At 33.1% G+C, this 15786-nt stretch overlaps 1 protein-coding gene across 1 annotated transcript; it reads right to left on the bottom strand.

Annotated features, from left to right (window-relative positions):
* Nucleotides 1–1551: 1551 nt before the first annotated feature.
* LOC111063984 (vacuole membrane protein 1-like) lies at nt 1552–15572 on the bottom strand. The gene is made up of 3 exons (XM_039428657.1): nt 15553–15572; nt 13488–14067; nt 1552–6217 (listed from the first exon to the last, which is right to left on the bottom strand). The coding sequence occupies exons 2-3, from the start codon at nt 14022–14024 to the stop codon at nt 5561–5563; spliced, it is 1194 nt and encodes a 397-aa protein (XP_039284591.1). The 5' UTR covers nt 14025–14067; nt 15553–15572; the 3' UTR covers nt 1552–5560.
* Nucleotides 15573–15786: the final 214 nt, after the last annotated feature.

Here is a 15786-nt window from a genome sequence, read left to right on the forward strand (position 1 = left end):
AAAAACTAATAAGCTCAGAACCAATTGTATATGGACAGTTGGACATATTTCAACCAGTATATTTGTCAATTTTGATAAAAACATTCTATAAAGCTTCCACATAGCCTTTTCTTTGATTTCTTTTTCCTCTTTCCTTTGAAAATTGGTTCCCTCTGGAATGCAATTAAAACGATCAATTCCAGCATATAATTCGATTATTTCTCTGCAAGTGTCAGCCAGTGAATCGGCAAATGGAACAGAGCTGAATCCTTAAAATGTAAAAGAAAATTTAACTTGAGTTTTATACGAGTGACGGATGCTGTTTGCGTTTAAAAAACACTAGTCTATTCCTATGAACAAATGTAGCTAGGCCTACTTCAAGAGGAAGTAAATGACTGGAACCGTAAGATAAATAACCAACTTAATTTTGATTTTCCTGCACTGGTGCTCAATATAACTACTAACTATTTTCCGTTGTCATGCTGCAAATCTGGAGTATTGCAGTCTTCTAAATAAAATAATATTGACTTACAAGAGGGAGTGAGATCCTCAGCTTACAGCAGTAAAGCTCAGACAGCTTTCTTTTACATTTTAAAACTTGTGTATAGGTAATTTTTACCTTACCCCTAGAACAAAATGCTAAATCTTATAGGCTATAAGTGATAGAAAATATCCATGATAAACCCTCAAGGCTGTTTTGAGATTTGAATTTGATTCAACAGTCAGAGTAAAGAGAGCATTGTACAGTATTTCGTGAAGTTTTACTATGTGCTTATCCCACTTTTCCCTTCAGTTTCATCCCCAGAAACCTTGTTGCATCCGAAACAAGACACTCCAATCCCATCACCGATGAGTCATATTCTATAATATAAAGTACCATAGATAATGTAGGAACAAAGCAAGTATAACTATGGGTCGGTCATCTTTATCCAAACATAAAATAATGTACAATTTTATAATGCAGCCAAATATCACAATTAAAATTTACTAATTCTTTCAAACTCACCATAGGAAGTGAAATCAGACATTCCTGCGATATGAAAGACTGAAGTTTCTATGAAACAATATCATGTTTCTTTTGGCGCAAAAATTGATCCAATATCCCGGTCACTTTGGCCGTTACTAGCCTACTGTTATAAGCTACAAAAAATGCTCCTTTCTTCAGAATATTATCGAAAAAATTTGTGTCCTTTTCCAAGTCCGTATGAATCTTATCAGCACATAATATATACCAGTACCTACTGCTGAAGCACTAATTGGATTCAATTGAAAAAGTTAAGTTCTTCAAGTCTATTTATATGTTAGCGTCTTACTTGTTAAAAAGCTGGAAAATACTGTACGGAAACTATTTTTGTATTATATTAGTGCAAAAGAAACTTCGATTGTCACAATGGAAAAAATACAAGATTATTTATCAACATATAGGTCAATAATTAATGGTACATGACATGTACATGTACTTGTAAGCTGAACCAGAAAATATCGATACATAGCTCGTTTTTATAAAATTCTCCACAGGGCTTGTTACCAGAAATACCATTACATTGGAAAAATATGAGAAAAATTGCAATCTTTTTTTAAAAAATATGCTTTATTGAAAAAGCTATAAAATATTTAACAACAACACAATAATCAACAAAAACGCATGATTTACTTCAATATAAAATGGGAATGTCTTTCGATGAATCCACCTTCTAACTATTGGGAAAAAGCAACTATTCTTACTACAAACCGGCAAAGAAAATAGTCAACAGTTTAAATAACAACAATCAAGAAGCCCAATGTGTTCAAACATATTTTTCAAACACTAAAAAGTCAACAAACATCAAAAGTTGGCAAAAAGCATTATTAAACTAATCACTTACTTATCTTATGAATGACAACTGGATGATACAAATACAAAGGCCAATAAGTTATCACTCAAGCACTTTTGCGAATGAGCCTACATGCTGCTTATTACTAAAATTTTGTCACTTTTAACTATGATAATGACAAATACATACACATTATCAAGACAATGGTAAATATTACATCAATCTATTTATACTCCAATTACTTATCGTCCATCTGATTCATCCAATCCAATCTATCCGAATTTCAATTATTTCGTTGAAACGTGTGAGATGAAAGCTTTTAAAAAGGAAAAGGAAGAGTCACCACTTCCAAAAAAAGTTGAGGAACATGAAAACTGTGACGTAATTTCTTGCCACATTTTAAGAAGATCACTTGACTTTGACTTGAAAGCAAAAACTGGATAAACAAAGCCAATCAGTGACAATTGGACTATCATTATTGATTAGAATAAATTGTAAAGCTCAAAAAATCCTCATCCAGAATATGGTAAATATTTTTCGAAAATCATCATGTACTTGAATAGAAATTTTTAAATCTATATCCAACTTTAAGGTCGTTTTAAAATAAATTTCTTAGAAACAATAGGAAAATTATTTTTTTCAACCCTTTTGATAAGATAGTTTGATAGCCTAAATAATTAATAGCTTTCATGAAAAATTCTAATAGTTCAATGAAAGTGATCTAGAATCTACTATTGAATGTTATTAAAATATTGTATTAGAAATTAATAATTGTTTTCAATCTGGAAGTTTGTCCTCATAGCACATTATTGGACACTGTAATTGGCAAAAGTTGTACTGCTTATTACACATTCATAATTATCGTTTTAAAGCATTTCTTAATATCAGTAGCCTACCTACTACGCAGTTAGTTAACTAAACTAATGTCAAATAAAATAATAGGAATAACCTGTATTGTGACTAATTTTTTAGAAGGTGCACCAAGTTTCATAACTATGATCTTCACAATTATTACTTTTTACATTAGTTGTATAGAATCATAAAAATTATTCATCGCTATTAACATGAAAAATTATTGAAAATAATGTGAGATGTTCATTATATGGAATATGGTTTGGTGAGACAAGTCATGATAAACTTCCAACAGAATCCAAAATTATAATCAAAAATAGAATTTGTTTGATAATTTAATTTTCATATTCAATGCACCTAATATTATGTGATAGATCTTCAATATTTCAAATGTATTACACAACGTTGACCACCTAGATAAGTATCATAAGATGAATACTGATAATAAATCATCTGCTTACATAATTAAAATATGCTAGAATATGGTAATATTATCTTGAAGTAAAATACAATACCATAACAATGCATTTAATAAAAAACTTTTGGAAGGAAAATTTTGATTTTGTCCCAAATACAACTACTGAAACCTTAACTCTAATTCTAATGGATAATAGTATGTGGTTTGTACGCTTATTAAAGTAACCAGTACAGTAGCAAATAACAATAACAATAAATACTTAAATTGAAAGAAGAATCTTCCTAGAAACTAAAAGTTACTAGGAAGTAGACTTCTAGAAACATTTCTCAATGAGTTTCAATACGAGGAGTGATTTATCTTACACAGATCATATCGTAGACAAGAGATGCTTTGTAGTACAGTACTTGAAGACAATTTAATCTCTACTTTTACATGAAATGTAAGTCTTGCCACAATTGAAAACCTCAGTTTTCATTTTTTTCATTTTTATACCTCAGAGAATCTAGAAAACTTGAATATTAACTGATTCATATTCACATTTTTAATATATTTTTTAACTTTTTATTTAAAGACGACATATCGAATAGAACCATCCCATGATTGAAAACTGAGAATTAGATTGAAAATATGAATTGGGTTTGTTCACCCATCATTTTCCTTTTATCTAGGCTACTATAGAATAATTAATGTGAATTTATTCAGATAAAACATTTATATTATTATGTGTAACGAATTAGAAGCCTATTTAATAATTTCAAAAGCAGGTCTTATAATATCAATTTGGTTTGGTCATCATTACTTTCCTTTTGAGAACTGACAAATGATTTACAAATGTTTAGGATCTAGCTTTCTCATTATTTATAAAATTATTACAAATCAGCACCATCTCTCACGTTGTTTTAGATTTGAAGTTTGGCTAATAATGATTTTTTTTTAGTTTTTATAAACTGAAAGCCACATGAATGTATCAATTCCTATTTGAAAAAAACTCGAAGGAGGTTCGTATCTAATAATTTTCCAATGGAATAGGTAACTTTCAAGTTTTCATTAATAATTTTTTAAATGTTGTTTTTCCATTAACCCAATTTTTGAAATTTCAATTTGACAATTGACTTAAGGCTGTATACAAGTCCAAAGGCCTCTCAAGATAAAAGTTAAAGTTGGTTAATATTTTACTGTCAGAAATAGAACATAAACACCTTCCGAAATTATTTTCTACCGTTTATACAGATAGTTTTATAATAACAACTACCTTACTGTAAGACGTTAAACCAAACTTTGAAAAACTTATAACTTAAAAACATAATTTAAAACAAATTCTTCTCAAACCTGAAACAAAAAACTTTCTCAAACTGGAGACTTTGAATAATCAAAAAATGATATAGACCTGAAACCCATTGAATAGGAGCTGCGTTCAACAGCTAAAAATTACAACCAATAATTTATTTCCATCAATAAAGTAGTTAATTGGAGAAATTTGCAACCATACAACCTTCCAAATAGAAATTTATTAAGTATAATTTAAACAACAGAATTCAGATAGGGCTTCAAAGATCTTAAATTGATAATAATTTTGAAAAAATAATTTATATTAATTACCCAGTTGGCAAATCAAGTGAAGTACAATTTTCTACACTATATAAACCTAAATGAGGTGACGTTTGCCTACAAAAATTAACGTTTGCCAAAAACGTTTGTTTAGTTCTACAGTTTTCCTAGTAGTTTCAACCACGTACGTTTGGTTTCCCTCAACTACAAATCAATAAACTGAGTAAAACCCATTTTAGCCATTTATTGAAACTTTTTGGAACAATTGATCGGCATCTTGATTTCAATAAGAAAATCAACCTCTTCTGATGCCTTGTCCAATATTACTCATCAATATTGAATGAACACAATTTATCATATAATATATTATCTAGAAAATCATCACCTACCACTCCCCTCCCCATCCGCTAACTGTGTTCAATAATACATTGTTTTACAAAGTAGATCAAGAACAAGTAATGTCATCTACAGGCTAAATTTACATCTAGACTTGTATGATGACTTGTATGAGATACTCTTGTCCATTGACAAATCGTACAATTTCCCCATGGAATTATGTGTATGAGCTATCATTTAGCTAATACATTTTTGGTGTATTCTACATTCATGACAACGTGTGAGAATATACATGTTTTATTTGATCACAATAAAGTCTTTCTCATAAAAACCTTGGAAATCTACTAAAATGAAGACATTTTTATGCAAATGTTTGGTCTGATCACAAATTTGCTCTAATGAGGACATGTATGCGAATACATGATTGGTCTGACCATACTCATTTTCTATGTAATATATAAAAGTACCTCACAAATCTTCTCAATTACAGACATGTCTTGCCTGATCATAATTTCATCGTGTATCTCATACAAATCCTCCCAAATCTAAACGAAGCTTAATATGTTTGTTTACGAGCACGCACTGTAACAAAGTTGGTTGAAAATGTGCTCACTTAGGCACTTTTGTCGTTTTCTTTGCGCTTACACAGTCGTTTGTGGTAGCTTTGAGCTAGTGAGTTAACAATCGATATAACAAAGTAGAGAATCATCGACAGTACGAAAACCTCGAACGCTTTCCCGATGTAGTTGACCGACTTTTCAACCTGGTCTTTCTTGTTGAACCGTTCTTTCTGTTTGTCGAGGACCTCGCGGAGCAGTCGTTGGAAAACTATACCGACGGACGGTACACTTTCGAGGAAAACCATGATTTTCTTGATGAGCGTGTCGTTGAACGTGACGATGACAAAGAATACTTGCAGAGTCATTTTGATGACGGCTTTTCCGATGAGCACCGCCCCGAAAAACGTCCAGAAGGGCACGAGGAAATGTCCACACGTGATGCCCGCTAGATCGAAAAGTGGGTTAGGAACTGACGCGCAGGCCAAGATTCCGAAAAAGCCGACCCTCTCGACCAGCTGTTGCACGGCGAGTTTGGCACGGTCGGAAAGTGTGAGCGCACCTTTTTTCGTCTTCTTTATCCTCTTGAGTTCTTCCAATTCCTCGTCATCCTCATCCTCTTTGCCCGAGAGGCGGGCGGCTCGAGCCATGAAGTAGGGAGGCAGTTCGCCCAGTGCTGTCCCTGCTCCCCACATCACCGCTTCTAATTGCACCTAAAAATAATAAAACAACACAGATTATAGTTGCACATTTTTATTCACTGCTTATCAAATATTCAAGAGAGTTTTCGAATACAAGAGATATTGAAGTATTATAGAATAGAAAATATAGTTGTCTCAAGGTTTGTGTTTTGAATTCAATTGAGATCATCTCTGAGAGTATGTTGAACGTAAATGATGAAACTGAAAATATTAAATTGACCGAGCGAAGTGAGGTCTAAGATTCAAGTCGACGGTTTGGCATTTCTCTTTATGTTTAAATATTTATATGTTGCGCATTTACGGCGAAACGCGTAGATAGATTTTCATGGAATTTGACAGGTATTTTCCTTTTTAAATTGCTCGTCGACGTATATACAAGGTTTTTGGAAATTTTGCATTTCAAGGATAATATAAAAGGAATAGGAGCCTCCTTCATACACCAATATTAGAGTAAAAATCAGACTATAGAATTATTCATCATGAATCAGCTGTCGAGTGGATTATAAATTACATGCCATGACGCATGTAATTCAATATCTAAATGTAACTTGGTAAAAAATCAGCTGCTGTGTAGACTATTAATTGCATTCCTCATTGAATGCAATTTTTATGCACTATTAAATGAACTATTGATTGCGTGCAATAACGCATGCAATTAATAACTAAAATAGCATAGTATTGTCTCTCGAACTTTCTCTGCTTTGAACTCGGGCTGTCCTGTTGCCAGTATGTCTTGAAGGAGATTAGCTTTTGATGTTAGCATTTTTGATACACCAACCACAACAGCCATTAGCCGTTTTCACACCGATATCTCGCCGACACGACATACAGACAGGATTTACTCTGATGGACAGTATAAGAGGAGGCTGCGGTTTATATCTGCGCGAGGTCTACTGTTCACAGAACTACTAGTGTTATTGGATTAAATCTTCTCGTGTGTATTGTGTGGAGTAGGATGTGAATTGCGAGTTAATTTAAATAACCATGATGATGAATTATGTAAAATTGGATGAATAATAATAATAAATAACATATATGCATAATTTGTTTATTCAATTCATGTTTATGATTGGTATTATTATTAAATGAATAAAGGGATTTATAATCGACAACTCACAGTTTATTCATGATAGAATACCCAATTTGTAGCATAATAATTCAACAAAAAGTGAGTTGATTAAGACATGATACATCTCTGATAAGATAGTAGTTGGTTCAGTCAGAAGAAAAATGTTGTAGCCTAAGGGCAGCCTTGTGACTCAACTATCTATATTTGATAATCAATGAACTACGTACTGAATAGTAACATTTGCACTCATTTATGGAGAGCGTTAAAAATAGAATAATTATTATTAAATGAATAAAGGGATTTATAATCGACAACTCACAGTTTATTCATGATAGAATACCCAATTTGTAGCATAATAATTCAACAAAAAGTGAGTTGATTAAGACATGATACATCTCTGATAAGATAGTAGTTGGTTCAGTCAGAAGAAAAATGTTGTAGCCTAAGGGCAGCCTTGTGACTCAACTATCTATATTTGATAATCAATGAACTACGTACTGAATAGTAACATTTGCACTCATTTATGGAGAGCGTTAAAAATAGAATAATTATTATTAAATGAGAATAATAGCTTATTACATGAGACAAAGCATGTTTTAAAACAGGAAGTTGGGAAATTAGCAAGAAAATAATTATGAACTTCCTGTCCGAATGCAAGTTGCCATTCATGTGGGAAATGTTCTTCTTCTACTACAACTTACAGCACATTATAGTTGAGGAATTAACTTAAATTGTGGCAGGAATTAAATTCAGAATACATTGAAAACATTCTATTTTAAATCCTTTAAAACTAGGCGAACATTAAACGTTAATTGAAATTTGAACTCAGCTTCAAGGTATGAGATTGTATTCTTCCATTTCAAGTAATTGTTTGTGTGTGATAAATGTTACATAAATCTCCATCACACTTTCCGTCAGTTATATTTTTGCTCTCCAGTGAAATGGATTTATTCGTTGGACACTCAGCCGTCAACATAATACCAGTTGTTATTCATACAATGTGAAGGCTGCATTGTCAAAATAATGTAGAGTCCGTAGATAATTGTCATTGCACCTGATACTTCCCGTGTATCTGTGACTTTCGCTTGAGTACCGACATGTTTTCACTTTTCCAACTGTTAGTGAGAGTTTTCTTCTTTCTGATTGGAGCGCTTTCAGTCACGTAGATCTCATTTCCAACAGTCCAACGTGACTTGAAGCGTTCCATCAAAAGGTGGAAAATTCTTCAAAGTTTGGCAAAGATGACGTCATTGCTATAAAAATAAAATTCTGATTGGCCGAATTTACGAACGATTAATAATAACTAATTTGAGCCAAGTAGGGATTGGTTAAATAGCAACCAATAAACGATTGGGTTTCAAACCAATTTCATTGACAAAATTGTTTAGTTCTATTTTGTTTTTAAGGCTGTGCAAAGGCTATGAATAAACTTTCTACTGGTGATATTTTTCGAAGTTTTTGGATTTGTATATCATCAAGCTATCAAAATGGAAAAGTTTTCTCAGGATAACATTTTTTTCCAATCATTACTTTTTGAGATATGAGCGCCTGAAGTTTGAATTTTTGGGACAGAACATTTCAAATTCGGTAAGATAATAAATCCATGAGATTTAGAGGATGGATTCTTCATGGTATTGTTCATCTAGTAAAACAAAAATTTTCTAAAAATATCAATTTTTGAAAAATGTATTTAATTTACCAAAGATAACTCAACTAAAAGTTATTTTTGGTTATTTTTAGTAAATTGAATAACTATCTTAAAAAGAATCTTAATACCATCTTAACTATCTTAATACCATGAAGAATCTATCCTCTAAATGTCATAGATTTATCTCTTCCGAATTTGAAATGTTCTGTCCCAAAAATTTAAAATTTAAGCGCTCATATCTCAAAAAGTAATGATCAGAAAAAAAATGTTTTCCTGAGAAAACTTTTCCATTTTGATAGCTTGATGATATACAAATCCAAAAACTTCGAAAAATATCACCAGTAGAAAGTTTATTTTTAGCCTTAAATTGACTAATCTGTTGGGCAATCCGCCTGACCACGAATCAGAACTGTCTAATTTATTACAACAACTCAGATTCCAGTGTTTGGTTTCTAGGCAACCAATCGTTCTCGGCTTGAGTTAGTTCTTGAAAATACGAGTAGTAATAATAATAAATACGACACCAAGATTACGTACAAACTGAATATGAATGATATCTATAACTAATATGGATAAATCATGAATCTAATGTATGGATGGTCAAGAGTAATAAAATACGTATCCTTCAATAAATTGCCATCCTAAAAAAGAGAATGGTAGCTTTGAAACATGAAAACAAACAATCACATAACATTATCAAATATGCCAATTCTTGTCTTGTCTCAGTTTTGTATTATACAATAGAGTGTTGAGAGAGAGTAATGGAACAAGACATTTACAAAGCTATGCGGTGGCATTCACTTTGTTGACTTTGAACAGTTGGAATTTCATATAAATCAATGCTTTCCATTCAACCAATGTGAACAGTTGAAGTGAATCCTAGTCACTTTTGAATCTTATTCACTATAGGATAGAATGAAAGAAAGATATTAATATAATAGGATTCACACGAGACACAGGAATGTTGTGTCAAGTCATGTCCACACTGAACAATAATGTTCGAAAAACATTTTGTAGAAAACTTCATCACACTTCATCAACATAACCTCAACAAGCTGCTTTGGGATCAGACAGAGGCAGTACTGATTTTTCATTGGTTGATGCAGATCACATGACCAGCTCGAAATCAGTTGGTAGCAGAAATCAAATGTTCCACTGGAACAAGTGAGTTTTGACAATACCTACTATTACTTGAGGCTTCACAGCTGATCTCTAATAAACTATGACGTCATCACATGTAGATCGAAGATATCTACTAGCGGTAAACAAGCGAAATAAGAGCGCTGATGCTTGTTATCACATCTGATATGGTAATCAACAAAATTGGAATTACTAGTAGTTCTGTGAACAGTAGACCTCACGCAAAATTCTCATCCACAAGTACCTGGTTGAAACTATAGACCTTATGAAAATACAGCAATAGACTGGCTTCTCCACACAACTGTGTAATCACTTGTTAGCTGATTAATGATGAATAATTCTATGGTCTGATTTTTACTTTCCTTGCCCCATAGGTAAAAAGCTTTCCGAAAAAAATTAAGGTACCCCAATTTCTAAATTTCTATACGTTTCAAGGTCCCCTGAGTCCGAAAAAGTGATTTTTGGGTATTGGTTTGTATGTGTGTGTGTGTGTGTGTGTGTGTGTGTGGTGTGTGTGTGTGTGTGTGTGTGTGTGTGTGTGTGTGTGAGTGTATGTGCGTCTGTGTACACGATATCTCATCTCCCAGTTAACGGAATGACTTGAAATTTGGAACGTATGGTCCTTACACTATAAGGATCCGACACGAACAATTTCGATCAAATGCAATCCAAGATGGCGGCTAAAATGGCGAAAATGTTGTCAAAAACAGGGTTTTTCGCGATATTCTCGAAAACGGCTCCAACGATTTTGATCAAATTCATACCTGAAATAGTCATTGATAAGCTCTATCAACTGCAACAAGTCCCATATCTGTAAAAATTTCAGGAGCTCCGCCCCATCTATGCAAAGTTTGATTTTAGATTCTCAATTAGCAGCCTTCATATACAATTTAAACAAAAAAATTCAAGTGGAAAAGATTGAGCATGAAAATCTCTGCAATTAATGTCCAGTAACATTTTCACCTAAAATTGAAAATAAGCTTGAAATTCGAGAAAATGTCATTATTAAATTCCAAACTGTTAGCAACTGTTGATTCTATTAAATCATTCACTACGAAGAGATAGCAGACCGCGTGTGTCTCCAGCGTTATTGTCCTAGCTATCACCAGCTGTCTCATTTCTTTGAATAGTAGATTTGAGATGCGCGAGAACACTAGCGTCAGGTGATAAATTTTCATAACGGCAAAGAAAGTTGTGTGAGTGCGCCACACCAGATTTTTACTCTAATATTGGCGTATGAAGGAGGCTCCTTTCTCCTTTTATATTATCCTCGAAATGCAAAATTTCCAAAAACCTTGTATATAAGTCGATGCGCAATTAAAAAAGGAACATACCTGTCAAATTTCATGAAAATCTATTACCGCGTTTCGCCGTAGATGCGCAACATAAAAACATTTAAACATTAAGAGAAATGCCAAACCGTCGACTTGAATCTTAGACCTCACTTCGTTCGGTCAACAAATTCAATTTTCACGGTCTCTCATTTCAATGAATATGGTTTGTTAATCATTCTCTTAATATTCGTTTGTAATAATGAATAATGAAATAAGTAATAATGAATTTGGGGTTTTAAATCATGGGATACTGTTGTGTACCTAATTGTCGCGGGAATTATAACAAGACTCCAAAAGTTTTTGTACGGTATTTTCTTTTTTGAAAGATGTAACTTTGAAACGAAAATGGATACGAGCGAGAAGAAGGAAGAACTTCAATTTTACAAAACAACGGTTTACATGAAGTGTATAAGAACAGTGTAAATAAAGTGTGAGTGAAAAATTAAATTAAAGTGTGAATAAAATGTGAAATAACAGTGTAATTAGAGTGTGGAAGAACTGTGTAAAAGTGTGTGAAAAAACTTTTGAACTAATAAATTAAAAAGTAAATGTAACGTGTTGGAACTGTCCATAACATCCTAATATTAAAAGGTTTTACCTAACTGAAAAACATTCTCCTGATGGGTTTCTTTGTACCACAGATTTATTGTAATCAAGTTTGTGGGAACCTCTTTCCTAAAAAAGAGTTACATCTAATTTGGTTTATCTTTGATTTACCTCTCCTTCGATTCTGATACAGGCTATTATTAAGTATTTTTGGTTAAGATGAATTTATCAATAGCTCTATCACTGAATCGAGTAGGCCTTTGTCTATCAGGCTGAAAGTATGGATAAATTATTGCATTTGTGGAATAAAGTGTTTTTATTTCAATAAAATTTATATTTAATAAAATACAAATGTCTTTAATCTGAAATTTAGATAGTATTCCATCCAATAAAACATCGATACAGTAACAAAAGTTACATTGATAAGCTAGTATAAACTACTATGATCTAGGAAGAATCAATCTACATGTTATGACGTCATTAATTAGTTGTGGGGCCTGAAGTAATAGTAGGTATTGGTTTTGATCCCAACCTGTACTTTCATGTATTATTTTTAAAGGGAACTTGTTAGTTATGACAGTCATATTTTTTTTCTATACTATTCCGCTTGTTAGGTACTACTGTATAATAAACCACTGCCAACTCAATTTTCGATTTTTTGGAACATGTGAATTTTGACTTTAACCCCCTCATTTGTTCAGAGTGGACATGGCTTAAGCCTAACTTAATGTTTCCATATCAAGGTGAAAAAAATAAGATTTTGTCAGCTCCACGTGTTATCTTATCCAAACTATAGTCAACCGCACAAAAATAGTCCAATAAAAATTGGTACAGAGAACAGATGAATTTAACGTTGCCAAATAAGAGTTGATCAACGTTGTACACAGCTGATCATAAATGGGTATTAATTAATATTTTCATTATACACCTAACAAATTGGCAACGGTTATGAGTGTGATGGGGTTGAGGAGGTACTCAGGAGTTCCAATTTCAATCGGACTAGTTTCAATGCTCAGGGTATGATCTTTGGACCCGGTTGCACAAAAGCCGGTTAAACTTTAACCGTGGTTGATATCACAAAATCCAATCAATCAGAGGATTCTTCGAAAAAAGGCTTCTCTGATTGGTTCTTGTGAAATTAATCACGATTAACATATAACAGGCTTTTGTGCAACCGGCATTTAGTGGTATTTTCGAGTTATTTGAATCAAACAGTGTAACTCAAAAATGCCATTGAAGATGATGCCCTGAGAAACTACTGTATTTTGATGAAATACACCAGTATTTCTGTGATAAGTGTAACCTTCCCAAGGTTGCTCTTTTTGACTCATCCTCTGTCTGATCATAAGATGTTCAGGATGTAATTATAACTTTATAATTACACTTGAATTGAATTGAATATATAACATGTAGAACTGGCATAATGTATTAATGTACAGTATTATTAATTCTACCTAAATAATATAATATTGGATAATAGTATCACTTCTCGGCCTGTTGGCCAAGATCAAAGTGTGTAGTATGATAATGTGGTTGGAATCTCACCTTACGCATAATATTGAGCAAACTGGTGACCCAGCGAGGGTCGTTGACAGTGGGACACAGGATCTCGTCCGGGTAGGGAGGCTCGGGGAAGTTGAGGTTACCGCACTCGTATGCGGCCAACGTGACTTGCGCGATATGCGGACCCAGGTACAGCACAAACGTATGCAGTCCGGTACCCAGACCGATGGACGACAACACCCCTAACCCCACCCAGTACAGACAGAACCACATCTTGCGTTGCGAGTACTCCATGAGTATCCTATGCGGTCCGTCCACGTGCGATAACCCGTAAAATAACACCACACACAGTAAGCTCACGAAAACTGTCAACTTATGACTAAGAACACTGCGATACGCCGAGTAAGCGTTCATCCCCAATTCGCGCACAAAGTAGTCCAACGTCTGGAAGGGTTTCCGCCACACAACGAGCGACTCCCGTTCGCGTTTCTCGTGTAGAGCCATCTGCTTTGTGTGTCGCTTGTTGCTTTTAACAAAGTCACCTGAAGAGTTGTTATGAGATGTGTTCTGGTTGTCCATCTCGGGGTGGCCTTTCTTCTTCACTGCCTTGCTGCGGTTGGCCCTGTTCACAAAATACAGCACTTGAGTGTATGGGATAAGTCAATATTCATATCTATATTCCATTCCATAAAATCAATAAACACACAAATCAACTCATTTCTGATGAATTCCTATTTAAAATCTTGAAAACTGTACTTTAATTTGTTTGTATAAGATTGAATTGAAGTTGAGAATTTATTTATTGGATGAAGCGTAATTCGGAGAAAAATGACAGTCAAAATAATTATTATTAAACAAAAATCCAAATTAAATGCTGTAATTCAACCCGAAGACTTCTGCTACTGCAAATATTGACAACAGGGTAAACAGCTAGATGGAAATTCGGGGTGAATTACAGCATTTAATAATAATTATCAATTCATTAGCATTTAAATAATTGTAATATCTCAGAAATTTCCATCTGTAGACAGTCGAAATAGTTTCTATTTAAAATATATTATATAAACAGAGTGACCACGAGAAACATTAACATTTTAGCATTGAATCTATCTATGATAATTCAATAATTACTGCATTGATTGATATTTTGAATAACATGAAATTCAAGAACTATAAGTAGGCCAACAAACGGCATATAAGGAGCGACAAACATCCAAGGATTTACTCTTGCTGCGTAAACTGAATCCTGTCGTTGAAAACGACAAATATTATACAGACAGAACTACTAAGCAGTGTACTATTGAAAACTATCAACTGACTCTGTAATTAATTAGAGATTGTGTGATCAAAACTAATGTGTAGTGCCTTCGATTGGTTATGCCTAAATTAAACCAGAAATACCTATTCGAATTGTTTATAAGTGTAAATAAATATAACATGCAAGATAAGATAACATCAATGTTCACAAATTTTATGGATTGAAATCAAATTTCAGTATATATTTCAGCAATCACCAACTATTAAGCTGTGAATAGAGCAGTTTCGACAGTGAAAGCTGAACATGTAGCTTAAGTATAACATTTTCAAATAAGATTAATAGATAAGGCCTCCCAGAAAATTTATGCTTGTCCTACTAAGAGAGCAGTTCTTCAATTCTGACACATTACAAATTAACAGAAATAAAAAACCTAATTTGCATCAGGCCTAACTTGAATAAATGTTGCTGTGTCAGATTGAAGAAATTGAGTCATTGTTTAAGAATCGTATCGAGCAATTCATGAATTTCAAATCAAAAGCGAAAATCTTGAATAAATGAATAGCAATGCACCGGGTTCCAATAGCAAGCAAAATCTTTTGAATTGGAAGAATAACATTATTCTGTGTGCTGTTACAACACTTCACTTAATAATAATTGTCAACAAAACAACGCTAAGCTCTCAGTAAATAGAGTAAACGAATAGAGTTTTGATGAAATTTTTACTAGACACAGGAATATTGTGAACTTTCCCCATATGAAATAAGATCTGAATAGGCTACTTCGAATTGCGGATAGAATTTATAATACAACTTTAAATTGGGCAAGAAGCTAAAATTTGTTGAAACTCACCCGTGATGTTCCACACAACTTGGAATTTAATTTAAAGATTAAAGAATGGAATGAAGCTCTTTTATTCTAGGTTAAGGATGAATAGTGGTGGGTAAATTTCAAGCAGGTGTAAATCACTGATGAAAAGCAAATAAGCTACTATATAGCTACTATACGTATAGTGAGATTCATTTTCAACTGTCAGCATTCCTTTTAAATAACATCAATGCTTACCATTCAACCAATGCTGACAGT

Source organism: Nilaparvata lugens, chromosome 5, assembly GCF_014356525.2.
Source record: "Nilaparvata lugens isolate BPH chromosome 5, ASM1435652v1, whole genome shotgun sequence".
NCBI classification, from domain to species: domain Eukaryota; kingdom Metazoa; phylum Arthropoda; class Insecta; order Hemiptera; family Delphacidae; genus Nilaparvata; species Nilaparvata lugens.

Coding starts and splice junctions, on each gene's coding strand:
- LOC111063984 (XM_039428657.1), bottom strand. CDS start 14,024: ATGGACAACCAGAACACATCTCATAACAACTCTTCAGGTGACTTTGTT. Junction 6,218..13,487: donor TGCTCAATATTATGCGTAAG/GTGAGATTCCAA, acceptor TATTATTTTTAG/GTGCAATTAGAAGCGGTGAT.